We start from the raw sequence: 27,355 nt of genomic DNA, 5'->3' as shown, positions 1-27,355 counted from the left end.
ATTATTCATCCAAAATAAATTGATATAAAACATTTATCACATAAACCATTCAGAGTGTATTAAAAATTATGTATTTTTAAAATTTTGAATATTATTGTATCACTTACGTGTACAGATGACGTAAAAGTTGAATCTGTTGAATTTTCAACAAGTGCTAAAATTAATGGTTTGTGGTACTTAAGACTAAAATTTAAAAATACCGAAGTAACACAAGTCAACGAATGGCTGTCAAAATTTTTGTATTTAAAACACAGCGATACAGAATCAGTAAGAGCAACATATTCTCTTTATATTTTGGATAATAATAATGAAAAATAAGTAAGTATTAAAAAATCAACTCGAGTATTCAAACTTCATGAAAGTTGGGGTTCTAATAAATTTCTGGAAATAAAAAAATTGGTGGAGATCACCTCCAATTTACTACCAAATGATATTATGACATCATCTGTGGATCTTGTACTTGAAGATTATGCATCAACTACAACGGAAGTTCCATTAAAAATTTTGAAGCCTAAAATAACTGATGATTTTGAGAAACTCTTTGATAAGAAAATAAATGTCAATGTGATTTTAATTGTTGGTGACGAAAAGTTTTATGTGCATAAGACAATTTTATCATCACGGAGTCCAGTACTTATTGCTTCAGTTCTCCACAGAATGCAAGAAAGTAACAATAATATATTGATGATAAGTGATGTAGCTCCTGAAATATTCCGAGAAATGTTGAGATTTATTTATACTGACAGTTGATGATTTGGACAGCAAAGCTGAATCTCTATCAGAAGTAACTGATGAATTAAATGAGTGTGAATTTAACTGACAATTATGAATTTTTTAAATTTTTGAATAAATGAATAAAATGTGAGTAGAAAAAAGATGAAAAAAAGCGTATTTAGATAATTTAAAAATCAGCGCGCGCAATTTAAAAAAATTTCATTATTTAAATTATTTATTTAAAATTTATAAATTGTCTTATGTCTGCTACATTCACACTCATTTAATTTAAATTAATTCAAAAATCATTCCCGCTGAAATTTTCAAACTGCGCATGCGCAAAGAAAAGTGGGAGAATATTTAGTACATAATCATCCAGAGTGGGAGTAAAAACCGGAAACACCCGAAGTGCACTTTTTTGCGGGGTAATTTTACCATGTACATGAATTATAACCTAAATTGCAAATAAAAACGAATAAGTAGCATTGACTTGCGCCAATCATTCAGTGAAAACAATTTTTATTAATAGTAATTAATAAAAATAAGTAAAAAGTATTTAGTTTAAAATGAAAGTCACTGACAGTAAAATCGGTGAGCACAAACTTAATCACAAGTGGGAAATTGATGATTTTGCATCAGTCATTAAACGACCCAGCTTCGCTACAAGCAAAAATGGATTTTTTCAGTCCCCAGGTTTTTCAATCGAAGGCACAATTAAAAACTTGTGGTATTTAAGATTAAGTATAAATAGAGAAGCTTCTAATAACGAAGAATGGCTGTCACTGACAGTAGCCTCAAACAGCCACGGGACTGATCCAATCAGAGCAAGTTGTTTGTTATTTATTTTGAATGACAAAAAGAAGAGAAAATTTACTCAAACTTTTCGTAACAGCTTCGAAAGCTCTCACATTGACTGGGGCTGTGAAAAATTTGTCAAAAAAAATTTATTGCTTACTAATAAGGATGAATTCCTGCCTAATAATATGTTATCAATAGGCATTGAGTTGACAATATTTGAATCAGCGGCAATTAATACAATTGAAATTTTACCAAAACCATCAAAGCGTGTAATCATCGATGATTTAAAAAAACTTCTTGATCATAAAATAGCCAGTGACATTACTTTGCAAGTTGGTGATGAACAATTCAAAGCTCACAGGGCAATTCTGATGATGCGAAGTCCAGTATTTTGCAAATGGCTCACCCACCAAACAAAAGAAAACATGGGCGACAAATTTATTTTGTCAAATATTAATTCTGAAAACTGTAAACTCATGTTGGAATTTATTTACACGGACAAAGTTGAGGATCTTGATAGCAACGTTGAAAATTTACTTGCAGTTGCAGACGATTATCAGCTGAAAGGTTTAAAAGAAACTTGTCAAGAATTGCTTTGTGGTTCAATTTCTGTGGAAAACGCTGCTAGAATAATGGTTTTAGCACATCGACACAACGCTAAACAATTATTTGATTACGTAATTGAGTTCGTTGCTATCAACATTACACGTGTTATGAAAACTACTTATTATGTTAATTTTATTAAGTTCTATCCTGATATTTCATTGATTCTTATTGAAAAACTTGCGAACTTAATTAATATACCTGCTACTCCACAAACTCCTGAAGTCATTAATTATTTTTCGAGAGAAAAAAAGTAAAATAATTATACTAGTTTTTTATATCTGTATTTATTTATTTTTAAATTTATTAATATGTTGATTTTTTTTCAGTTTAAAATAAAAGATAATTTTTTGATGAAGGAGATTTAAATAAAGTTAATTAATTATTATTTTTGTGTGGACAATTACTGCAATCATGGATGACAGTAAATAAATAAATGAGTTATTGATTATAAATTTATTTATAGACGATACAATTGCTCAGGTTTATTTGGAAAAATCTAATAGATACTTAAGATTAAAAATGAATTTATTTTATTAATTATTAATTAATATACTTTCCTGTAATTATGGTACTTAATTTAAATGACGAATTGTTGAAAAGTATTTTTTTTTCTTGGATTAAAGTATCGTAACATTAAATTTTTTGTTCTCGAATTATTATAATGACGTTTAAAACCAAGTTTTTTTTTAGTTAGTGTCCTAAGAGCTGAACCATTCCCCCCCCCCTACTTTTTCAAAATATTCAATGACTCAATTTTCATACAGAGTTACAATTTTATTAATTAATAAAAAAAAATTACTTAGAGTTTTAATCAATTAGGAGTCAAACGAAATTTGGTAAATAAATTTTGCCTACAAAATTTGAATGAATGTGAATGTAACTGACAGGTGACAATTTTTTGAATAAATAAATAACATGTAAGTAAAATAAAAATTAATGAACGCGTATTTAAATAAATGAAAAATCAGTACGTGCATTTTTTTAAATTCCATTATTTTTGTTTATTTAAAATTTATATATAAATTATCTCATGTCTGCTACATTCATACTCATAAAATTTGATACTTCAAATTATGATGTTGACATGAGAAAATTTAACTGAAATTCGTTTAACTCCTAATTGATATCAACTGTAAGTAATAATAATAATTTATTTTATTTGTATCACAAATTGTGTTTTACAAAACTTTACAATATATATCTCATCCATCTTTACATTTCCACTTTTTATACTTGACAATATCAACTGTAAGTAATTTTTTTAAAAATCTATATCGGCGAAGTTGTAACTAATTGTCTTTGTTTTAAATAATTAATAAAATTTTAATACGGTTATGACAGTTCAAGGTCATTGAGTATTTTTAAAAAGTGGGGGTATAATCTGAGAATATCCTTCACAATTCTTTAAATATCATTAATATTTGTTAAATTCATAAATATTTATATTTATTTTCTCACATTGGAATAAATATTACACTCTTTTAATTAATCAGAAAATCAAAACAATTTTCATTTAAAAAATAATAATTTTTTAAATAAAAATTGTTGGTATAAAGTAGCAGACATAAGACAATTTTTAAATGATATATAAAAAAATTTAAAAAACATGCATGTACTGATATTTGAATTTTCTAAGCATGCATTTATTAATTTTTATTTTATAAACATTTATTTTATTATTTCAAAGTTTTAAAAACTGTCAGATATCCGCTTACTTTACTGTCTTATAAAAATCAGCGTAAATGTAACAGACATAAGATAATTTAAATACAAAAAAAAAATCGTGATCCTGAATTTAGCAGACAATTAATAATTTTTGAATTTTTTTTCAACCAACTAGAGACAAAAAAAAAATCTACAAATAAACACTTGTATAAAATTAAAAAAACTACAGGAATTTTCTGAACTATTTTTATTTTTATAATTAATCATTTTTAAATAAATTCAAAAACTATTAGACGTCTGCTAAATTCAGTATCATAAAAAAATCAAATAATTAAAATAATAAATTAAAAAAAAAAATTTATGTACTGATTTTTTAATTTTCTAAACGTGCATTTTTTTATTTTATTATTTTAGTTTTAAAAATTGTCAGATCTCCGCTAACTTTATTGTCTTATAAAAATTTATTTAGTCATTTATAGTTCAAGAAAACGCTTGACAATTTCTATCAGATATTTCCAGCTTTCATCAATAAATTTATGAATCAAAAATCGTTTGTCGTCACCCCAAAAAAACTCTAGTTCTAAATATAAACATTTAGCTAACGGTTCATGCGCTTTCGACTTGTTTACTCCGTACCACCGTAGAGTTTCGTAGATGATTCACCATTGAATAACCTAGTACACCTACAAATTCAATAACAAAAACAGCTGTGCCTAAATTTTATTTAAAAAACATTCAATAATAATTACAAAATAATTTCTTTCCATAATCTCAGTGATAAAAGAAATAAAATTTAAAAAATGGAAAGATATAATTCAAAAACCGTGAAACATAAGCTGCAATACGAATGGGAAATTGGTGACTTTACATCACTCGTTGACACGCCCAATTTTAATGTGAGTTGCGTTGAATTTGAATCTCCAAAATTTTCAGTTAAAGCTGGTTTTGAAAACCAATGGTATTTGGAGTTGAATTCGTCCAAAGAAAGAATTCTGATATATCTTGTCTCAAATACATTGAAAAAGAATCTGAGAGCTCAGTATACATTTTCTATTTTGAATTATAAAAAAGAAAAAAAATTAGTCAAGTTATTTAATTACTTTTATAATTCACCTCCATGTCGTGGACCGGAAATAAGCATCTTCAAACATGAGCTACTTAATAATAAACAAGAATATTTACCAAATAATACACTAACAATATGTGTAGATCTTGGAGTATACGATCATTATTCATTGAGTGTTCAAATCCCATCAAAGTCTTCAAAATATTCAATTGCTGATGATCTTAAAAAGCTACTCGATGTCACTGTAGCAAGTGACATTACTTTGGTGGTGAGTAACAGAGAATTTAAATCACACAAAGCTCTGCTGATGGTAAGAAGTCCAGTTTTTTATGCGATGCTCAGTCACGATATGAAAGAAAAAAAAGAAAATAAAATAACTGTACCAGATATTGATCCAGAATTATTTGAAAAGGTGTTTGAATTTATTTACTCCGACAAAGTTACTGATCTTGATAACTTTGCTGAGCAGTTACTGGAAGTTGCTGATCAGTACCAGTTGCCAGGACTTGTGGAATTGTGTGAAGAATCACTGGGAAAGTCTTTGACAGATTATAATGCAGTCAGAATTATGGTATTAGCTGATCGCTTTAATGCCAAACAGTTATTTGACTTTGCTATTGATTATGTGGTCAGTAACATTACACGTATTATGACTACAAGTGATTATCAAGAAATAGTAAAGTCTAATCCTTTTATTTCATTGAAACTCATTGAGAAATTTGCGACATCTGGATATGGAATTGGAACGTCGTAATAATTTTTTAAATTACTGATGGTATTTATACATTTATTATTTATCTTTAATTAATTAATGGGAAATAAGGACACATATAAGTGGAATTATTTTATTATTTTTTACCAACGAGTCGCTATTTGTTGACTCCCTTAGAACTCTACAATGATAAGACAAATTGTTTTAAAAACCCATAATTATATGTGAAAAATGGCCCAATATAATTGTATATAATTATATATAATAACATATTTATATTTTACACAGTTTTCAGGGATTAAAAAGAAATTGAAGGGACCATTTGCCTTTTAGAATGCATCTTTTTTATAGTTCATTTCTATAAAATGGCATGACTATATATAAAAAAAACATTACATATATTAATATACAATTAAATATGAATTGCATATAATTATATATAATCATTAGGGTGAGCCAGAAAAACCAACCTATCGAATTTATGTCTTAAAAAGGACCCATATATCGAGAAAAAAATTCTCCCATTGGGCAAAATTTGTAGCTCAATTTTAAAAGGTGTCGGTAGCCATTTGAAATTTCCCATTTAAATAACATGCAAAACAAATTTTTTTGGATTAAAAATATTATAACTTTTGATCCGTGTGAGATAAAAATTAGGCTCTAGAATATTCTTGTATGACATTAAATTTCTTTAAAAAAAGTCCTGGGAGTCGAATTTGTAAACTCGATATTCCGTATACTAACAGGCCATCAAAGTCTAGAGTAAACAGAATCATACAAATTTAAGGCTTTGATATTAAAAATATCAATACTACGAGAAAATTTGTTCTACATGTAGTGCAATGAAATCACCAACAATATCCACGTTGTTACAAATAATATTTTGTTATCGATCACAATAAAAGAAAAGTATTTGGAAAATCCAAATAAAGCCTTAAATTTGTATGATTCTGTTTACTCTAGACTTTGATAGCCTGTTAGTATACGGAATATCGAGTTTACAAATTCGACTCCGAGGACTTTCTTTTAAGAGATTTAATGCCCTACAAGAATATTTTACAGCCAAATTTTTGTCTCACATGGTGCAAAAGTTATAATATTTTTAATCAAAAATAATTTTTTTGCATGTTATTTAAATGGGAAATTTCAAATGGCTACCGACACCTTTTAAAATTGAGCTAAAAATTTTGCCCACTAGGAGAATTTTTTTCTCGATATATAGGTCCTTTTTAAGACGTCAATTCGATAGGTTGGTTTTTTTGGCTCACTCTAATAATCATATATAATTATATATAATGTTTTTTACCTGAGGAATTATTTCAAATTTCTGAAACGCGCATTTTTTAAAATTTTTCTTTTATTGGTTATTTAAAATTTTGAATTTGTCTGATGTCTGCTACATTCAGTCATAAAATAAAAAAATAATTGCACGTATATAAGTGTCCTAATATCTCATTAATTAATTAAAGTCAAACTGAGTATGAATGTGAACAACAAAAGTATTTATGATTTAAAAAAAGCATTTATTGATTTAAAAATACATTTAATTTATAATTTTTTTTTTTTTAGATGAAGGAAGACTTTGACCAGGTTCTACTACAGACAAATAAATCAAAAACAATTTAATGCAAGTTTACTTAAAAAGCATTCATACTTACGAGTACATTATCGTACTCATGTACTGAAGTACTTAAAAAAAAAACTACCTCAATATATTATAAATATAAATAAATACAGACAATAAATTTATTCCGTCTCAAAACTAATTATAAATATACTAATAATATATAAAAAAAAAAAATATTTAACAAAGTCGCGTGCATTTTTCTATAAATATTTAATATGTTTATTAAAAAATAAAATTTTTGATTGTGTGCTGATTTTACTCTTATATATTTATTGAATTATTCATTTCCTTGTGCTTTTAATCTTTTTTATTTAAATTATTTTATAATTAAAAAAAAAAAAAAAATTTAACTATTCAAATTTCGTACCAAAGATTTTAAAATCGCGCATGCGCATTAAATTTGATATGCGCATGATGTTTTTTTACCTCAACAGAAATTTTAAAAACAAAGTCCTCTTGTAATCTATGAAAATTAACAACAAAAAAAATTGTTTCCAATTCAATTTCTGGTAAAAAAAAGTCTTGGCAATAATTCTGGTGAGTTTTTAAAATTAATTAGTGTTTGAAATAATTTTTTACTGTCAATATTAATGATGTCAAAATAATCCTAACCTATTTATCAGTAATTTATTTTCTAATAAATGATTCTGGAGTTAGCAGACAATTAGTAATTTTAAAATTTTTTTGTCAACTAATAATTTACAAAAAAAACGAAAACTAAAAATTCGCACGTGGAAAATTAAAAAAGCTACAGGTGCAATTTTTTCAAATATTTTTTTTGTAATTTATTGTTTAAAAAAAATCAAAAAATTATTAGACGTCGGCTAACTTCAGTATCATTCTAACAATGATATTTTTTGAATTATTAATTATTTAGACACGATGTCAAAGTACGTAGATCTGGCAAAAGTATCAACGACGTACGCAAAACGTATGAATCACCTGTCAAATAGAATATTCGGTGAGGTTTTTCGTCCTACAAACTCTCAATCGATGAAAGTCGTCCAAATGTTTAGCGAAAAACCGATACAAAAACGTCCAGAAATTGTTGAATATTACCCACGACTTCCGGAGATCGGTTGGCTTATGAGAAATCTTCGTCTCTATGGTCTCTATCGTGATGAGCATTTAGATTGGAAAGAGGAAATTGAAAGATTGCGAGTTCTGAGAGGTAAAAAACCCCGCGTCAAGAAATCATTACGTGGAAAATAAGATTTCTAAAATATGTATAAAAGTTTATAGAAATTATAATAAATTTATAATTAATTAATTCATAAATTTATTTGTCATCGCTATTGAATTTAAATTATAAATTAAAAATAAAGGTAAGCCCTAAAAGTACAAGAAAATTAATTGAGTTTAATAAATTTGCGCATGACGAATTATATAGAGGAAAAATATCCGAGAGTTCTTCATTATCAGTTGGTTTTTCTTCTACATTTTTATCAGTTCGCTCAGTATTTCCATAATTATGACGCTCAAGTGTCTTAATTGTTGTTGAAAAATCACCAATATCATGATTGTCCATAATTATTTTAGTAACTTGATTTTTACTTTGAATTCTATGATTTTCAGTGCTACTATAGTTATCAAAATTATAATTTAAATTAAAGTCCATTGATATTAAATCATTTATCCACGATCTATAATAATAAATTAATTAAAAAATGTAATACTGTTTAATTATAGTATTTTATGTGACAAGGGATGAAACAAAACAATTTCAGACCAGGGTGAAGGCTGACATCACCCGCAGTCTGAAGTTGTGTTTCATCAGTTACACACTAGATTTTTCATGATTCCCTGCATTGGAATTTAAAGTTTCAGTGTCAGCGGCCAGTCAGAAATAAGTTAATTTAAGACTAATAAAGTGATCAATTATTAAATTGTCATTTGCAATTTATAATTAAGAAAAAACTGTAAATACTATTGATTATTCACACTAATTTTTATAAAACTTAATCACAGTCAGAACTGTCATGTAAATAAAATTAATGGCCTGCAATTACTATTAAATAAATGATATATCAGAGTTTAAATTGCGAAAGTCTTCAGTCAGCGGGCAGAAACATTATTTATTTCCTCCCACTGACTGGAGGGATTCAAAATTTACGCGATTGCTAATATTAATTCGCGGCATTGGACTGAAATTTGCTTGTTCGACTGACTGTAGAGACACTAAACTTTAAGTTTCGATGCTGGTATCATTAAATAGTAAATTGCACATCCAGGGAGGATAGTAGGGCATTCCAACCCTGTGCAATTGCCTATCCGAGCTGAAGTTAATGGTGTGGTGACGGTTTTTCACCAGATTTGTATCTGAAAGTTTCAATTTTTGCCCCTGTTTGTGGGAAGAATTGCACAGGCGTTAATTTTTATCATTTGGATTCTCATTAAGGGGTAACGTCAACCGATTTTCAATCTGAATTCAATTTAATTGACGGGCTAACACTGAAAACCTAAAATAGGGAGTCTTTAGCGTTTTTCAAAATTTCATATTTACGAAAATCCTAATTCGTTTCCGAAAAATTGTTTCAAAATTATCATTTACTCTTCACGCAGAGAAATTTTTAGTAAAAATTACCCAAGAAGTTTGATACTATGAGGACATGCGATAAATATGTAAATTTCTTCCATGCACATTGTAAAATCTACTACTCGATAGCACGTAAATGAAGTGTAATTTCTACTAACAACATACTAAAAATTTAGATACTGGCTAGATGTCCTTAGTACCAAACTTTATGGGCACTTTTTACTCAAAAATTATTTGCGTGTACCAGTGCAACAAAGATCGTCTCGTTTATTTTTCTGAATGTGAGAAAGAGGTCCGGTGGCGTTTCCCCAATAACCCTTCAGCACTGCCACGTTTTTTAGTGTCTCACTTGCACTACAGCGACATCCTATAATTTGAATAGTGTCCTGTGAGCAAAATGCTCATAACAGAGTGCTGACGGGTTAAGAAAACGACTTTCTTCCCTCTAAACAGGGCAGGAATTTAAACTTTCGGCGCAGTTATGGTAAACTATTTTTTGGACGTCCCAATTCGCGTGTTTGTCGCCTTCGCCTTCACCTTTGGCTCATGTAAGCGATTGCACACACGGCTTACAATGTCCAACTTTCCTCCCTAGGTGTGTAATGTACTAATAAAATTACCTAAAGGAAGTAAGATTTAAATAAGTTGAAGAACCATCGCATTGAAGTGAATAGTTGGTCCAAGATGCTATTCCAAGTACGCGACTATTCCCATCCAGTTCATTGCAGACAATCGGTGACCCCGGATTACCTGCGCACTGTTTCCGGCTTTCACCACTAGCACATACAATATTCACGTCATTGATATTATTTACACAGGCATCTTTATCTCGGGGTTGTACTGAAATTATTTGTATAGGCTTCGTAAACACCCGCATTTTAGAAAATAAAATACTGTCCCAGCCGTATATAAAACAACAATCATAGGAATTTATTGATTTAGTCGCTCCAATATTAACGAACATGCCACTGGTTTTATTTGAAAAATCTTGAGAATTATGTAGATGCTGTAGATTAAATGGGCGGTAGAGTTTCATAAGAGCGACGTTGTGCCTGTGGTCGTGTACTTTTGAGTACATATCGAAATTCGGATGAATAAACGTTGCTTTTACACCTATTGGTTTACTTACTGTCTCGTTAGACCCAACGATATTCACCAGAATCGACTAGATTAATTAATCAGAGTGTTAATAATAAATAAAAATATTAAATAGGAATTAATAAACTTACATTACGTTTGTAAACAAGACACTGTGCGGCAGTTAAGACCCAATCCGGAGTAATTAATACGCCCCCACAAGGTACTATTGTATAAAATTGTACCAAGTATGGAAAAAAATCATCATCTATTTGTTGATTATCAACGAAAATATTAAATGTTATAATTAAAATTAATATTAATATCAAAATTGACATTATTTATAAAGATAAAGCCATCATTTGTTTTTTTTTTAATTTTATTTTTAAAATAAAAACAACTTCAGTTAATAAAAGTTAACTTTGAGTGACACAAAACCTAAACTATTATTAAGTGTATAATTAAAATCAGTCAAGTAAATTGTTAACTATAATTCTTGTTTAGAATTTTTAACTTTATTTTCATCATTAGGTTTCTTGGTTTTATCTTTAGACTTCTTATCGCGGCGATCTTTGCCTATGTCGCCTTTTTCTTTGAGACATGAGTCATCATCGTCTATGAGCACCCGCTCGGAACAAAGATACCTGGAGATAAATATTTTTGACAAGTTAAATATCTACTGTAAATGTTTCGATGACTGGGCATTATTTTTAGTCAGAGTTGACAGTTCTGGGGGTTCTTACTCTAGTATAATTACTATCCGTGATTAATGGGAAAGATGGACAAATAGTTTAATGTAAAACTTTTTTACTTTATCGTCAAATTTGCTGAGTTCTTCAGGGCTTTACGATGAATACGAAATTTACAAATTATTACATCTGTATTATTACAGATGCTGGTACAAAATCAAGTATATAAATTCAAATATAGTCACATAGATAACAATTAGATATATACTAATATAATGATAAAATGCCGCGCTAAAATATCTACGGACCAAAATATCCACGGGACGAAATATCTGTGGATGAAATATCCATATTTACTAGATGAACTAAAGAATAAATACTCATATTTTAATTTAATTTCGTCAATTACTGGATTATTTTGAGCGTACTTGAGTGGGTGTGTTGTGCCGTAGGGGTAAAAGGCGAGTAAAACCTTTGATTGAAATATAACACATATATTTTTTAATATACAATTGATCCCTGGTGGAAATTTTTCGGAATTTTCTCTGAAAAACTGGTAGCACGACTTGTAGCTCGCGGATAAAATATCCCTGACAAAATATCCGATAGACAAAATATCCCCGGACTAAATATTCGAGAGACAAAAATTCATGACAAAATATCCTGTCGATAAATCTTATTCAGAAAAATATATTTTAAGTGAAAAAATAATTAATGGTTTTCGATAAACGGGTACTGTACCATTCCAAGCATATGTGTTGATCTATTTTTGATATCACACACTCAAATTTTATGTGCAACTATATTAAGCATTTCTGATAAAAGGGTACCGTACTATTTATATGGAAAGTATTTATATTATAAGATATTTTATCTATCGAGTATTTAGTTCGAGGATATTTTGTCTATCGGATAAAATGTATTCAAATATTTTATCGCGGATTTTTTGTCTTCGAATAGTAAGTGACGGTACCAAAAAACTCAGTTCTAAAGTTCTGAAGATTTTTTCAAAGTTCTAAAGACTTTTTCAGAGAAAAGTCAGAAAAATTTCCACCAGGGATCCCTACTTTACACACATAATATTATTTCGGTTGGTAACTTCGTTTGCAGACATTTCGTAGTGTTTAAATTTTGTCCATGGATATTTTGTCCGTAGATATTTTTTCTTTTGGATATTTTGTCGTAGATAGTTTGTTACGGAACCTAATGATAACACAGTAGGACCTCGTTGTAAGACTAGTTCGGGGCTGTAGGGGAAAAAATTCTTAGAATTGAAGCTCCCCCACTATTGTGCTTAACAGCGTTTGAGCCAAACCTCGCTATAAGACTATCGTCGTTTTGCGTTTTATTTATCTATTCGATTCAACTCTACTCTATTATACAGTGAATCTATTTTTTGTGCAATTATAAAAAAACAGAATTTCGTTGTTCTTTTCTGTTAATTAATTATGTGATACCACAAAATTTTCAGTATTCTTTATGAAAATAATTTATTTAATGTACAATCTTTATGTATGTACATTTTACCTCAATTTTAGTCGTATTGGTCGTTAGTCTTATAGCGAGGTTTCGGCATAAAACTTTTATTGAGGGAAGGGAAAGGAGGAAGCGAGGGAAGGGAAAGAGGGAAGTGTTCCGAGGGAGTTTTAACAAATTCAGGGGAAGAGTCTTATAACGCGTAGTCTTATAACGAGGTCCTACTGTATATACCAAAAATTATACATTTTATATATTCGTCGAAGTGATATATATTAAATAAAAAAGTTTTACATTAAACTATTTGTCTATCTTTCCCATTAATCACGAATATTATTTACAATGGACTAAAAGATAAATAAATATAATTACTGTGCAAAAAGATAAAAAATAAATTATTAACCTTTCAAGGGGTATTTTTCCTTGATGATTGAAATACCATTCTTCAATATCTGACTCATGATTCTCCAGCATATCTTCACATTGTGTTTTCAAGGTCGTTATTTCAACAGATGGCTTGTCCCATAATTCATAGGGTATTCCTAGCTCAACTTTAACTCCTTTATCTCTGTAATTATAGGCAAACAAATATAATTACATACTTTAAGCTTTGACTTAAAAACTTGAAAAATCATTTTTAAAAATAAATAACTTATTTACACAAGACCATGGAGAGTTTTGAATGTTTGACTCATTCCTTTAGAAAATCTCGTGCTATCATCACGTTCCTTATGAATATTATACTCTAAAATACGTTCACAAATATCTTCCAATGATTCAACCAGCCTCAGTTCGCTGAAAGTTAAAAATTAATTAAATAAAACCAAAAAAAAATTTATTGACACTCCATTTTAAATTTTAAAATTAATAAATACTATGATAAATTCATAGGGAGGTGGGCAGTAAATTAAAGTAGGAAAGTAATCATCTATAAATAGTGCTATCATATATTGATACCTCAATTATTATTCAATGGTTGAGAGTATAAATATTGAGTATCACATGAATAGAGAAGTTGCATTAATTTTTTATCATCACAAATTTATTTATAGATAAAAGAACAGCTTTTTAAGAATGTGTTTTAGTCATTTTTTTTTTTGTCAAAATTTTCATTTTTTTTTTATAAATTAGGGGAGGAGGAAGCAAAGTGGGCCCCTTAAAATTTTCTATACGCCAATAAATTCGGACGGATAATAAGCTTATCGAAATTTTTTATATAATGAGGGCTAAAATAGACCACCAAAACTGTTCATTAAATATAATTTATTAAAAAAGTTAAAGATAATAAAATTACGTTTTAAAGTTATATCGCAGCAGACTATTAAAATGACTTTTATATTATTAAATACAATTGTTTTATAGTTATTTGCAAATATCACACGTGTCAAGAATAAAAAATATCAAATCCGAAATTTTTGGAGGGCCCACTTTGCCCCTAATTTTCGATTTTTCAATTTTAATGGACGCAGCATAATGAAATGAAAATAAGTACCAAGGATCTAAAAAGAAGTAAACGCGTAAAAAAAATTAATGATATTATAATTATTTTCGTTAAGGGGCCCACTCTGCCCTCTCTCCCCTACATATTGATAAAAATTGAATAAATTTTGGCGCAAAAATACGACTTTTAATTGATTACGTAATTGCATCTATTAGAGCTAAGAACCGATGCAAGTCACGCGATTCTCTTGTATTTTCTTTTTGTTGTGATTCTGATAGGGAAAACATGGATAATTTTTTATCTCTCCGTACGATAGCGCGTCGGGATCAATTATCATAATACTTTTTCTTGAATTTTTCTTCATAACTTTCATTAAAAAAAAGTTTCAATTACAAAACATGCAACTTTTCTTGTAGTTTATCTTTATTCAATTAAATTGTTATTTATTTATTGTAATTAAAAATATTAAAATGCTAATTATTATATCATTAAACATGATGACGTATCCCTGTTTAGAAAATCTCATAGAATCCAATAGATTCTCACGGATTCCCATAGAAATTTTTATCGGAAAAAAAAAATTAATATATGAAAGAATGAATAAGAAATTTACTACTGTCCAGTACGAAACTTGAACCATTTTACTGAGAATGTATGAGGATAAATCGAGATAAATCAGGATGGATGAAGATGGATGAGGATAATCATGGATTTTCCTATCGATTTCCACGATTATTCCTCGCTTTCCGACGTTGGAAACCGTAAATTGCAAATCTTAAATTTGACTCCCCCGTCCATATTACGGCAAAGAATGAATGAGTTCTATGAGAAGTGTTAAAGTATAGAGCCTTATACATACAGCTATAAGGATTTTTTAAGCAGGGATGTCTCAAAAACATTTAGTAGACGATAGAGTTTATATGATCGATCAACCTATGATGTATTTATATTATGTATTGATTATGTTCACTATGAGATTGTAAAGTTAAATATTTAATTTGAAAAGTTGTGAATGTTTATAATGATGACTTGTTTTAGTTGCTGAAGAAGTCCCAATAAGGGGACGAAACGTCTAATTTATGGTCAGAATTAAATTATGTTTCAATTTACTGTCCACTTTCCTATGAATTCATCATTTTATTAAGTTGATCTAGACATGATTTTAAATTAAATATATTAATAAATAATATTACGATTGTTTGTACTCCTTTTTCTTTTTTGGAGCAATATCGTCCAAGGAATAACCAACTTCCAGGACATCATGAGTCTTTCCAGTCTCATCTAGCCTAGCTTCCAGTTCCATAGAAAATACTTTACACACTAAAACGTAAAATTAAATAATTAAAATAGTTCTTCATTATTAATTATGAGTAATGATGATTATAGTCTCCATAATATTTAATAATACAAAATTTTATGATCCTGAAGTTCAAGCGATTTAAAATTTTCAATTTTTTTTTTTCAACAAATCAATTACAAAAAATAAAAATATGCACATACAGAAAATTAAAAAAATTATGGGTACAATTTTTTCAAATATTTTTTTAAAAATAATTTATTGTATGATACTGAAGTAAGCCGACGTCCAATAATTTTTGGATTCTTTTTGAAACAATAAATTATAAAAAAAAAATATTTCAAAAAATTGCACCTATAGTTTTTTAAATTTTCTACATGTGCATATTTTTATTTTTCATTTTTTTGCCATTGATTTGTTAAAAAATAAATCGGAAAATTATTAATTGTCTGCTAACTTTAGGATCATTTTATTGTTTAAAAAAATTGAAAAATTATTAGACGTCGGTTAACTTCAGTATCATCTGAACTTTTAGGAATTTTCATTAAATGAACGTTAAATAATAAAATAATAAAACTGACTGAAATTACAAACATTCAGCCAAGTATTTGACAGTTATCACACAATAAATTATCGCGTATTTCACTTTTATTCAATTAAAATTTATAACTTTTATATTCATGGATTATTACATATTTTATATAAATCATTTATATCAAGCGCTAATAAAGCCAATATATAAATGACAGAACGACCAATAAATTATTTAATTTTTCAAATTTCTGTAAACAAATTATTGCTAAAAGTAAATAAATTATGACAGAAACTAATAAAAATAAAATTATCATTTGAAATTTAAATATTACCTTCACATTTATTAGCATATTTGACACCTTCATCTTCTTCAGTAACCGCATTAATTGATGTAAACAATAAAAAAATTAACAATAACAATGTTCGGATCATTGTAAAAGTTTAAAAACTATTAACCTGCTAGGTTATGTCAGTTGTCTACAATTATTTTATCAACACTGATAACTACAATGTAAAAGTTAATATAACTGGTATAAATTTATCACGATTCTCTTATCATGAACTTACATAAACTAGCGATAAATAATTAAATTCGTTTAATTTTATAAAAGGACTATGTATGTACATGCATGTCATGAATCACAACAGTGCGCATAAAATTCTATTTAAACGGCGCGGTTTTTTAGCGCGAAAAATTTGAAATGTCTATTTTAAAGTGCTGATGAATTTATTAACATACAATAATAATAACGATGATTTGCAGACAAAATATTGATTAATATATATTTTTTATATCTATATTATTATTATATTATTATAATTTTATTAATAATTAAAATTAATACATTAATTTACGTCTTCGGTATCGTGTACTCGGTGAAATCTTCCATATGAACACGTTCATTGGATCTCGTTTCGTCGGTTTTGTCGTCTGAGCTACTGTTTGATGATTCTAGAAGACGACGTCTCAGTCGTTTTATGTGTCTTAGTCGTTCGAGCCAATTGGAAGAATATGGATTATGGCCTTTTGCTTTTAATGATGATGATACCATTGATGCAAGCTAAAAATATATATTAAAATAAATAAATTACCAATTAAAGTTAATACGGGTGTGCAAATAGTTTGAACTTATAAATTATTTGTATCAAATCAAATCGAATTATTGGAACTTTTGAATAACTCGAATTTTTCGAAACTTTTGAATTATTCAAAATTGTAATATTTTTTCCATAATGATGATAATATTCAGATCTCAGCAAATAAATAACAATGAATATTCAGGTTTTTTAAAATCAGTAATTTATTTGACCTTTAAATTATATCAAAATCCACAACGTTTCGTTGACAATCTCAACTTCATCAGGCGTCTATAAATTAATAAACTAATAAACCATCATTTACATGTCACATACACAGATATAAATGTATGATACAAATATATAAATTCTTAAAAACATCAAAATTCTTCTGATGGTTTGTTAATTTATTAATTTATAGACCTGATGAAGTTGAGATTGTCAACGAAACGTTGCGGATTTTGATATAATTTAAATATCCAATAAATTACTGATCTTAAACAACCTGCACATTCATTGTTAATATTTTTTCCTATAATTCAAATTTTTGTCATGAAAAATTGAGCTTAGGCACGAATTTACGAAAAAATTATTTTTGGTTACTTCAAAAACTAAGCTCTCCATTAAATAAAAATTGAATATTTGGAAACTGATCAGTTTTCTTAGTAATTTGAAAAGTTACAAATAATTTGAAAAGTTACAAATAATTCGAAAAGTTACGAATACTTAGAAAATCTGAATTATTCGATTAGATTCGAACACAATTCGCACACCACTAAAATTTAATTATTAATTATTTATAAATAATTACATTAGCATGAAGAGCTAATTGTCTTGATAAAATACCAAGATTTTGATCAGATATTATTTTAGATTCACTGTGACCAATATGTTCAGCTAATTCTTCTCTTGCTTGTATTGTTACTTGATTAGCTCCATAATCTAATGGTTGAATTATGACACAAGCATAATTAAACTGTCCCTAAATAATAAATAAAAATGATTAATTAATTATTTAAATAATTAAATAATACGAGCAACCTGCCCGAGTATCACTACCAAATTTAGTGAATATGATTTAATTGTTTATTAAAGTCTTAACAATTAACTTTCAAATTGATTTCAATAACTGTATAAATTATGAGATTCTTTAAAAAAAAATTTACCCACGGTCAAATTTTTTTTTGCAGTCTAATATATTTTTTTTCTGAAATATCTCAACTGATTAAATTTTCTGGGTTTATCAAAGGGCTGTCTTTCATTAATACAAAAAAAAATTTGGATGTAATCCCAAAATATTTAAAAATTTTTGTCAGTAATTTTATAAAATCATATCAACATTTTTTAGCGCGAAATTTATATGTCAGATAAGAGACCCAGTACTCGATCAGGGAACTAGTACCCGATCAGTCATGTATTTGTATGTCTATATTTACTCAATTTTACTAAATCTATATCTATACAAATGTATGAAGTGATCGGGTACTAGGTCTTTTATCTTATTCATAATTGTTTTTAAAACTTAAGGCATTGAATTACCTATTGAATAAAAAAATCTGAAACTATGATAAGGCAGAAATTCAAGCCAAGATCTTGTTAACGATACAAAATTTAATAACATTAACTAACTCTATCATTGAGATATGGAACAAAATTTTTCTTATTCTCTTAATAATATAGATGATAAAAAAATACCTTGACAGTTTGAATGTCATAAGACTCGCCACTTTCATTATAAACAATAGTAACATAATCATTTCCAATATGTTGTTTCTTCCAAGTGCACTTAGGATCACTCTGCTTAGTGGGCATGAGCGTTGCGACATGAAAAGCTACCTGGGTAACGTCATCCTGCCATATGTAAGCAAAGTTACCATGCTCGCCGTTGCGATCAAGCCCACCGAGAAAGACACTCTCGTCGACATTCTTCAGACAAACCAGAGTACCAAGTCGTTGGAGAAATTCCGCGTATCTCATTGACCCGTATTGGTTGGCCAGAATTTCCGATTCATTGGACGCTTGGTTTGGTCCCACATACAAGACACCGATCTTGTGAGTTTCGTAGGGTTGGATTCGGTCGAGGTTCGTTACAGCTCGTTGCAAAGCCGTCGTTGGAGGTATCAGCAGAGGTTTCTCGTTGGTGCTGCCAAAGTGGGCGGTATGATACAGTTGGAGGAATACAGAGCTGGGATTTATTCCAGGGCGTAGAACTTCTTTAACACGAGGTGAAGTACCGCGACGAATGCTGTCTCGAACGGGAGACATTACTGATATTGTATGACCACGATCACGAAAAGCTATTGGTGGCAATGCTGATGGGTCGGGTCTTTCTTCGCGACGTTCAATTAGATGAATTCGTCCTAGTGGTGGTTTGCTTTCTATACTCGAGGCTATTTGTCGTAGACTAGATTCTATTGTTGTTGTTCTTGAGTATTGTTGAGTAGGTGACTGAGGAGGCTTTGATGATGACATGTGATGCTGAGTAACGCGATTTTGGGCTGGTAAATAAGTAGGAGCTGAAGCAGTAGGTGATGCTGGCACAATATTACTGCTACTACTGCTACTGCTACTGGTTCCATTATTTCCAACAGTTGTTGTTGTGGTTCCTGGATGCGAGAACTGAGTTGGAAAAACCCCATGATGATCTCCAGCTTCAATTACTGGTGGAGTTGTACCCATACCAGATATTTCTTCAGGTATTGCTTCATAACTCACTCTCATGTCTTTTGAATACGCCGTTTTTGCGTGCTTGACATCAAACTCCGAGTTGGGAGCATCAGCTGGAGGTATCACTAATTTGTCTTTATTTAAAAATGGATTTTTCCAGCTGGCACTCATTTCAGGGCTTGAATTTGACCGACGAACAGGATTACGTGATCTCTTTGAATCATCATCGCCGTCTTCCAAACTCTCAATACTATCACGAGAACTCTGACGCGACGTACTGGGTCGTCCAGGTGATCCAGGTATCGCAATAGGTCCAGTAGATTTATTCAAATTACTTTGATGCTGATCAATACTCTGCCCTCCGCTAGATTTGCTCTCAGATTTTTCATCAGTCTCATCTTCAAAAGATTCCGTTGTCGTGGTGTCTTGACTACAAGAAGTTTTTGTCGCTGGCTCAGAATTTGGCATCAGCAAAGCCGTTAGGTCTTGCAGTGGAAAATCATTCATAGCATCACATTGGACTGAATTTTGTACTCTCATAATCCAAGACATATCACCAGTAGGCCGACGAACAAGAATTTCCGCCCAACCTTGACACCAACAAGCACACGGCGTATACTCGTCCTGTTTATCACTACCAAGAATTTGCTCTAATTTACTTGCTTCAGCTTCCTTATCACTTTTATTATCCGGCAATACAAACTCACGTTTATCCGCCTTAGCAAAATCATCATCAAGTGTCTTTTTACTTTCTTCTGTCGGCGAATTGGCCGCAGTATTTGTACTTGAACCAGCATGTCCCGAAGACTGTCTCGATAATCTGTTCTCGTCTTTATTCCCATCAATACTTGATGCCCGTCGTGGCAGACCAGCTCCAGCTCTATGCTCTGGACTCGTCGGCGCGGCTTTACAAGCAATCCAACAGCTATCACACAGTCCAGCTCTCATTGATTTCATGCTGCAGCCACTGGTAGTGACGGTGATCAATCGATTGTTCAGGTACCAGGTCATCGACTGTCCATCTTTCAGTAAAAATTCCGCACCAGCGCATCTCTTAGGCCGCGCTGTATAAGTAGAGAATGTGTACCTGGCTAACAAATCAATACAAGTCTCAGCCAATTCCATATGGAAAGTCATCAACTTTTCATCCATCTGCGGTTTCAAATCACCGATTATTTGGTTACCCAGTACCGGTCTTTCTCGCCTGCCCCTGCTGCCCTGTTCAGTCAGACTCGAACTGCGTTTCCTGTGAGATGAATCTTCCTGCAGTGTACTGAAGTTCGATGTCTTTACCTGTCCCTCCTCTAGAGGCATCACCACATTGTCATTCAAACCAGAGGTTATACATTTAACAAACTCGCGCCTCAATGACAACCGACACTTTAAGAACCAGACAGCAATAACATGATGTGCTAATGAGACTGTGTAGTGATTGTACTTGAATGGATTCGTATAAGGCAGCAGAAGAGCGAAGATAAGTCGGTACTGGTTGTCAATGAAGCTCGAGTAGACAGTAGGTAATCTTGCAAGCATTGATAAAAATTCTAGTATAGGTATGGCAATATGTTGCACTGCTGAAATTTTTGACAAATCTGACAAGACAGCTGGTAGCAATTTATTCATAGCGTCACGCATCTCCAACGTGCATGTGGTCAGACTGGTGACGCACTGACTCGCGCATCTGGTTGTCAATCCAATTTCCAAACACTTTATCAATCGTTGCTGCAAATTTGGCTCAAGGTGGGTATGGTAAGACGCCAAAGACGTCAGTACCGGAAATACAAACATGCGAAAATCTGAAATTGTAAATTTAGATGGTGCATTGGTGAGTGATTCAGGTAATTTAAGATTTTTATCAGTGATCATCGAACATAATGCAGCAGCAACGTAGTCGATGTCATTACTCTGACGCGCAAGAATCAGCGCACGGTTTTGTAGTAAATTTGGAGTTTCTTTCAGAACTAATTGAAGTACTCGCCAGTCTCTTTCTTGCTTCAGACACATTATAGCAGCTTTGCAGGCCATTGCTAAAGATATATGACTTATTTGACACGATATGTGTTGTAGAGGTGCTGGACTCACTGGTGGACTGTTACCACCACCGCCACTTGGTCCTAAACGATCTGGTGCAGACGCATGCTCCAGAATTAAATACGGACTAAATCTCGTTACTGTCCCAGTCTCTGGATTTGTGTACCCAACTTGGAACAACGAATTAGCGCGAATTTTTAAAAAACATTCGAATATTAAGTAACGTATTGTTGAAAAATCATTAAATATTTGCGGCTCTTTGTAATGCTGCTCAAGATGATTAACAAGTATTTTGTAAGCACGAATAGCATGACTAGAAGGCAGACGATATATTTTCGTTGTAAAAATATCAATAACACCAATCACAGCAGTTTTAACATCTTTAATATCATTATCACTCACTACCGGAGTGTCTACAGTAAATGGCTTGTTTATTATTTTCTCCAAGATGTCCAGCAACTCAAGGCATCGTTTAATCTCACAGTTCAAACACAAATCAACCAACAAATTAGCCGATACATTACGTATCATAATGTCAGGATCTACATCAACATGCTGTAGATAAGGTACTATAATTCTCTCAATTAATTCGTCTTCATGATAACGATTCATGTGAATTATTCTCGTGACTATGTCTAGCACCTTTGTCCGTATGCTTGTCCGAGTTTCGATTTTAAAGTAACGTTCAACAAGATTTGCCAGCTTTGACTGCCAGTGGTAGTGCGTAAGACCTATGATAGAAGCGCGATAGTCAATGAGTTTAAAAACCGAGGCCTCGGGTCTGGCGTCAGAACATCTTTCGATTAAATCATAGAATCTCTGGACATCTCCATTGTACTGATTGGCATCCATTAGATTTTCTATGCCATTCAATGTGTCGTGAAGACTCTCCGATACTTGTTGAGTTGCCGGTTGGTTGCTCGTTTCAATATGAGCGATCACGTGCTGGATTATGTCCAAGACAACACTCCACGTTGGTTCAAGTAAAGTCGATCCATATTTATTTACCAGTCGTTGCACAGCCAGAGTTACTTCGTACATGACAATCGGGTGGTTACATTTCAGTGCTTGGATGAATGAAGGCAGTACTGATATCGGAGTGCATTTTAGCTTCTGGATCCTGTGCGTTCCCCAGAGGCCCATGTTGACATAGAACACAGCTCCACGTAGCAGACGCACATCCCGCTGGAAGTTCGGGTCCTGCAGCAATCGGCACATCGTGTAAAGTGCCGTGTGTCCCATATCAGTACCCAGAAGTTTTTTCATTATCTTCCAGCTTATTTCGCAGTAAATGTCAACATTGACACTGCGACACAGTGCTGTGATAAATGTCTGCAATGAATCCGACTGTAAATTAATGTTGTAGCCAACAATTGTGTCCAGTGTATCAAGACAACCGGACACAACTTCTTTATTATTACTGTAGTAACACAAATGACAGATAAATTGTACAAGACCAGACACAATATCCTCGTCAATGTACGCCGAGTTGTACTTGATAACGTTAACAAGAAGTGACAGAAATTCAGCTCCGCGTTTTTCATCCCCGTAAGTGACTGTCGGCATCCATTTGAGCAGAAATCCCCCGACTTTTTCTTCCAAGTGCACAATATCTTTGCCATTGTCTGTCAGACGTTGGAGCAGCTCCAATCTGGGGCCGATGTCCTCAGGTATTTCGTGATCTTGTACCACCTTAAAAAATTTAACGCGCATCAGTGATGACAGTCTGCTATACTGACCTTGGACTAGACAACTCAGAAAAATGAGGACAGTATGACGGTGTTCTTTCGGTACATCTTTGTTTAGTAGATCTTTAACTAAATTCCAAAATTTTTCAGCCGCTCTGTCTTCCCAGTGGTTATTTAAGACGTCGTCGGTTAAATCTTTTAGGATACGAGCGCGTTGATTAATTGGATTCTCTGCACTTATTTCTCGTTCTATTTCTTGGGTCAATATGTGCTCCTCATTACTCTTATAGTTGCCTATTTAATTTAAATAATTAATTAATTAATCAGAAAAAAAATTTATTTAAAAATAATTCAAGGACGTAATCAATTTATTAATAAATATTAAATTAAATTCAAAAACAAAATATATATTTTATTACCTTTGTTAATACGAAACCACTGTTTCAATTTGTCATTAAGTGTTCTCTGATCTTTATCTTTAATATTCATCTTTGACATTGTAACATCTCTTGACGGTGAATTAGATTAAATTTAATAGTTTGATGTAACAGAAGTTATTTGCCGGTTAGCTAACAACAGACTACATGTCAAGAATTAAGAGAAGTTAAAAAAATCATCACGTCCATGCGAAATTCACAGCCTTTGTTCCCACATGTACACACGACTCACATATTTATGTATATCTATATATATTCTCCTACACTTTTAAAAATAAAACCTCTCCATATGATCCGCTGCTTTATCTTCTGTCAACAATTGTCGTCATTGATAATTAGATGCGAGGCATCTAGATGTCAGCAACAAAAACTATCGGTGGCTGGATCAAATATTTACCGCGAAAGTAAAATTTCAAATTTCAAATTTTATTTTTTTCTGAAATATAAAGTTTCTATACAAAATTTGTATGTATTTTAATATATGTTCTGTTGAATTCAATTCAAAAATATGATCCTGAAGTTAGCAGACATTTAACAATTTTTGAATTTTTGTTTTTCAACAAATCAATTGCAAAAAAATAAAATAAAAATATGCACATGTAGAAAATTTAAAAAACTACAGGTGCAATTTTTTCAAATATATTTTTTTTATGGTTTATCGCCTAAAAAAAAATCCAAAAATTATTAGACGTCTGCTAACTTCAGGATTATTTAAAAAATGTTTATCATTGATGATTATTGTAATTAATTAATTATTTATTATAATTCAATAAAGTGACAGAAAAATTTTTGAAGTAAATAAAAATTGAAAAGTTTCATAAAGTAAGAGGGGAGTGAAAATAGGAAAAATTTACGTTTATCAGCCAAAAAATCTAGACTTTAAATTTTAAATGAATTATCTACCCGAGTCAAAAAACAAATTCGGATTTAAGTCTCAAAGTTCTCAATGAGGTTTTTGAGGATCAATTTAGAATTTGAAGATTGACAACAGTATAGAAAGTTATCCTAGTTTAGTCCTCGAAATAGTAGTTACGACCAATTTTACCACTTTGAAGACTAAACTGGAATAACATAATCTGGATTAGAGCCTCAAAATACTCAAAACATACAGGAATAATTTTATCCACATTTGAACCTCAAAAGTCTCATTCGTCGTATTCTCTCCCTTCCCTTTTCTATCTAAAATTTTTCAAAGTCCGAAATATACCGTTTCATTCGTTGAGAATTTTGAGGTCTTACTTATAATTCAAAATTTAGACCTCATAGTTCTCATTGAGGATTTTGAGTACTAAAGTAGAATTATTTTCTGGGCGGCAAATAAAACATCAAAGGAATTGAGGCTTTTGAGGGCTAAACTAGAATTCTTTATTGACTCGGGATACGATACGAGGAATTCAATGGCGGGAATTTTATTTAAAAAATCAACTTTTCTGGGAGCTCGCGGTCATCAACAATTAAAATTTGTACGATTCTTGGACAAAAAAAACTCTGAATTTGAAATTTCAAATAAATCTTAGTTATAATACGAGAAAATTAATGGTTAAAATTTTTTAAAAATAAATACAGTTTTACGTTCGGTTCAAATCTCTCTCCTTTTCGGGGAGCGTCAAAAATCGAGCTGCCTTTATTTTTATAAAGCGAAAATAAAATATTATACATATCGCTTTGGACCAAAATTGATTGGCAAGTATGTGTCGGTGGATTGAAGGTATATTTTCCCAATTATGACTTTTGTAAGCACAGAGTAAAAAAGGATTCGTAAAAATTTACAAATTTCGTGTGTAAAGCGGACGCTGATTAAAAGAAACGATTCATTTTTACTACTATATTGATATTCATTCATCACTGAGTGAATCGCTTTCTTTAATCAGGGGACGGTTTACACTTATTTATATGTTACTTTAACATACGTCATGATTGTACATTGAAAAAAAAATTCACTTTTGTAAAAACAATATTTTCTTAAGTAATAAAACAATAAAAATTATTCCGTTATTAATTCTATAATTTTCTTGACAGAGAAAAACTGAAATTTATGTACAGTACTAAAAAAAAAAAAAGCTCAGCATATCTCGAGCTAAACTCAGATTTCCTCGATTCAGAAAATGATTATCTTCAAATTTTTATTTATTTATTTATTTATTTAACGCCCCTCGGTAATTATACATATTATAATAACAAATATAAAATAACATAATAAAAAGTGTGAATACTTGATCATCAGCGTAACTTTAACAATAATAACAAAAACAAAAAATCATAAATCATAACCAGAATGCTCAATTAAAATTGCCCTTCTAGCTTTCTCCTTATACAACTATCCGATGATGCTCCAAAAAAATCTACTTCAGTGGCATCTTCATTGATAATTTTGGAAATTCTGTATAGTGGAGAGCGTGTCGAAAAACGCGATCTTACTATAGGAATCTCCATTATCCTATTAGATCTCAAGTTTATATTTGGCACAACAAATCCCAACATACCAATCAGCTCTGATGCATCAAGATGTCCATTAATAATATTAAACCCACAGCACAATGGTAGATATTTTCTTCTATCAGCTAAGGAAGATAGTCCAGATTATGACTGAAATCTTAGAATTTTCGCACTAAAAATATGTTAGGTGGAAAATTTTAAATAGCATAGTTCCTCGTAAGAAGAAAACACAATATTTCCAAAAGTTTTATTTTCTCTCGGTGTAGAAATAGTTACACACGTATATGTTGAAAATAAATACCGTCCATCTTACGGCTTTATCCTAAAATTATTACTATAAATTTGAAAATTTATTTTGGAAAATTTGTAAGATTTCATGTTATTTTATAAATTTTTCACCCTTACGGTGCAAGGCTTCGATGAGTATCATATGCAATAGACAATTGTTGTTTTAAAATGAAGGCCAGAAAAATTTAATCCCCCACGTAATTCGGCTGCCCAATTTCAAAACACAGTAACTGCCAAAAATAAATTTTTTTTACTATGTATTGAATCATGTCCACAAGATTCTACTGGAACTAAAAATACTAAAAAATCGATGTTGAAAAATTTGTCCGTTACTGTGTTTTGAAATTGGGCAGCCGAACTGAACACGTGGAAAAAGTTCACTTATAAAAATTTAAAATGTAATCACTTGCAAAAACTTTTAAAACTGTATGCAGCCCTTCTTCTACACGAATACCAAGAAAAATCTAGATATTATATGAGGTAAAGAAGAAAT

General features: G+C 30.6%; 6 protein-coding genes across 6 annotated transcripts; 3 read left to right on the top strand and 3 right to left on the bottom strand.

Annotated features, from left to right (window-relative positions):
• Positions 1-1,107: 1,107 nt before the first annotated feature.
• LOC130678753 (speckle-type POZ protein-like) lies at positions 1,108-2,756 on the top strand. The gene is made up of 2 exons (XM_057486198.1): positions 1,108-2,368; positions 2,445-2,756. The coding sequence occupies exons 1-2, from the start codon at positions 1,281-1,283 to the stop codon at positions 2,452-2,454; spliced, it is 1,098 nt and encodes a 365-aa protein (XP_057342181.1). The 5' UTR covers positions 1,108-1,280; the 3' UTR covers positions 2,455-2,756.
• Positions 2,757-4,294: 1,538 nt separating this feature from the next.
• On the top strand, positions 4,295-7,460 carry LOC130664261 (speckle-type POZ protein-like). Its single transcript, XM_057464135.1, has 2 exons — positions 4,295-5,624; positions 7,131-7,460. Exon 1 carries the CDS (start codon positions 4,584-4,586, stop codon positions 5,601-5,603), a length of 1,020 nt encoding a protein of 339 aa, XP_057320118.1. The 5' UTR covers positions 4,295-4,583; the 3' UTR covers positions 5,604-5,624; positions 7,131-7,460.
• Positions 7,461-7,564: 104 nt separating this feature from the next.
• LOC130664263 (28S ribosomal protein S33, mitochondrial) lies at positions 7,565-8,535 on the top strand. The gene is made up of 2 exons (XM_057464137.1): positions 7,565-7,725; positions 8,066-8,535. Exon 2 carries the CDS (start codon positions 8,071-8,073, stop codon positions 8,398-8,400), a length of 330 nt encoding a protein of 109 aa, XP_057320120.1. The 5' UTR covers positions 7,565-7,725; positions 8,066-8,070; the 3' UTR covers positions 8,401-8,535.
• On the bottom strand, positions 8,495-11,139 carry LOC130664260 (tonin-like). Its single transcript, XM_057464134.1, has 3 exons — positions 10,954-11,139; positions 10,345-10,889; positions 8,495-8,831 (listed from the first exon to the last, which is right to left on the bottom strand). The coding sequence occupies exons 1-3, from the start codon at positions 11,137-11,139 to the stop codon at positions 8,495-8,497; spliced, it is 1,068 nt and encodes a 355-aa protein (XP_057320117.1).
• A 52-nt stretch (positions 11,140-11,191) lies between these two features.
• Positions 11,192-16,870, bottom strand: LOC130664262 (protein canopy 4). The gene is made up of 5 exons (XM_057464136.1): positions 16,571-16,870; positions 15,601-15,727; positions 13,627-13,761; positions 13,370-13,534; positions 11,192-11,445 (listed from the first exon to the last, which is right to left on the bottom strand). Exons 1-5 carry the CDS (start codon positions 16,668-16,670, stop codon positions 11,289-11,291), a joined length of 684 nt encoding a protein of 227 aa, XP_057320119.1. The 5' UTR covers positions 16,671-16,870; the 3' UTR covers positions 11,192-11,288.
• Positions 16,871-16,994: 124 nt separating this feature from the next.
• LOC130664259 (tuberin) lies at positions 16,995-24,381 on the bottom strand. Its single transcript, XM_057464133.1, has 4 exons — positions 24,121-24,381; positions 19,011-23,995; positions 18,127-18,297; positions 16,995-17,299 (listed from the first exon to the last, which is right to left on the bottom strand). Exons 1-4 carry the CDS (start codon positions 24,197-24,199, stop codon positions 17,090-17,092), a joined length of 5,445 nt encoding a protein of 1,814 aa, XP_057320116.1. The 5' UTR covers positions 24,200-24,381; the 3' UTR covers positions 16,995-17,089.
• Positions 24,382-27,355: the final 2,974 nt, after the last annotated feature.

This window comes from Microplitis mediator, chromosome 2 (assembly GCF_029852145.1).
Source record: "Microplitis mediator isolate UGA2020A chromosome 2, iyMicMedi2.1, whole genome shotgun sequence".
Lineage (NCBI taxonomy): Eukaryota > Metazoa > Arthropoda > Insecta > Hymenoptera > Braconidae > Microplitis > Microplitis mediator.
Note: the sequence above shows the minus strand (reverse complement) of the source record. Positions and strands in the feature narration are given on the sequence as shown.

Coding starts and splice junctions, on each gene's coding strand:
- LOC130664261 (XM_057464135.1), top strand. CDS start 4,584: ATGGAAAGATATAATTCAAAAACCGTGAAACATAAGCTGCAATACGAA.
- LOC130664263 (XM_057464137.1), top strand. CDS start 8,071: ATGTCAAAGTACGTAGATCTGGCAAAAGTATCAACGACGTACGCAAAA.
- LOC130664259 (XM_057464133.1), bottom strand. CDS start 24,199: ATGTCAAAGATGAATATTAAAGATAAAGATCAGAGAACACTTAATGAC. Junction 23,996..24,120: donor GTGGTTTCGTATTAACAAAG/GTAATAAAATAT, acceptor TAAATTAAATAG/GCAACTATAAGAGTAATGAG. Junction 17,300..18,126: donor AATTAGCTCTTCATGCTAAT/GTAATTATTTAT, acceptor ATATATTTTTAG/CTTGCATCAATGGTATCATC.
- LOC130678753 (XM_057486198.1), top strand. CDS start 1,281: ATGAAAGTCACTGACAGTAAAATCGGTGAGCACAAACTTAATCACAAG.
- LOC130664262 (XM_057464136.1), bottom strand. CDS start 16,670: ATGATCCGAACATTGTTATTGTTAATTTTTTTATTGTTTACATCAATT. Junction 15,728..16,570: donor ATATGCTAATAAATGTGAAG/GTAATATTTAAA, acceptor TTTACGTTTTAG/TGTGTAAAGTATTTTCTATG. Junction 13,762..15,600: donor AAAAAGGAGTACAAACAATC/GTAATATTATTT, acceptor TTTAACTTTCAG/CGAACTGAGGCTGGTTGAAT.
- LOC130664260 (XM_057464134.1), bottom strand. CDS start 11,139: ATGTCAATTTTGATATTAATATTAATTTTAATTATAACATTTAATATT. Junction 10,890..10,953: donor GTCTTGTTTACAAACGTAAT/GTAAGTTTATTA, acceptor TAATTAATCTAG/TCGATTCTGGTGAATATCGT. Junction 8,832..10,344: donor TTAAATCTTACTTCCTTTAG/GTAATTTTATTA, acceptor TTATTATTATAG/ATCGTGGATAAATGATTTAA.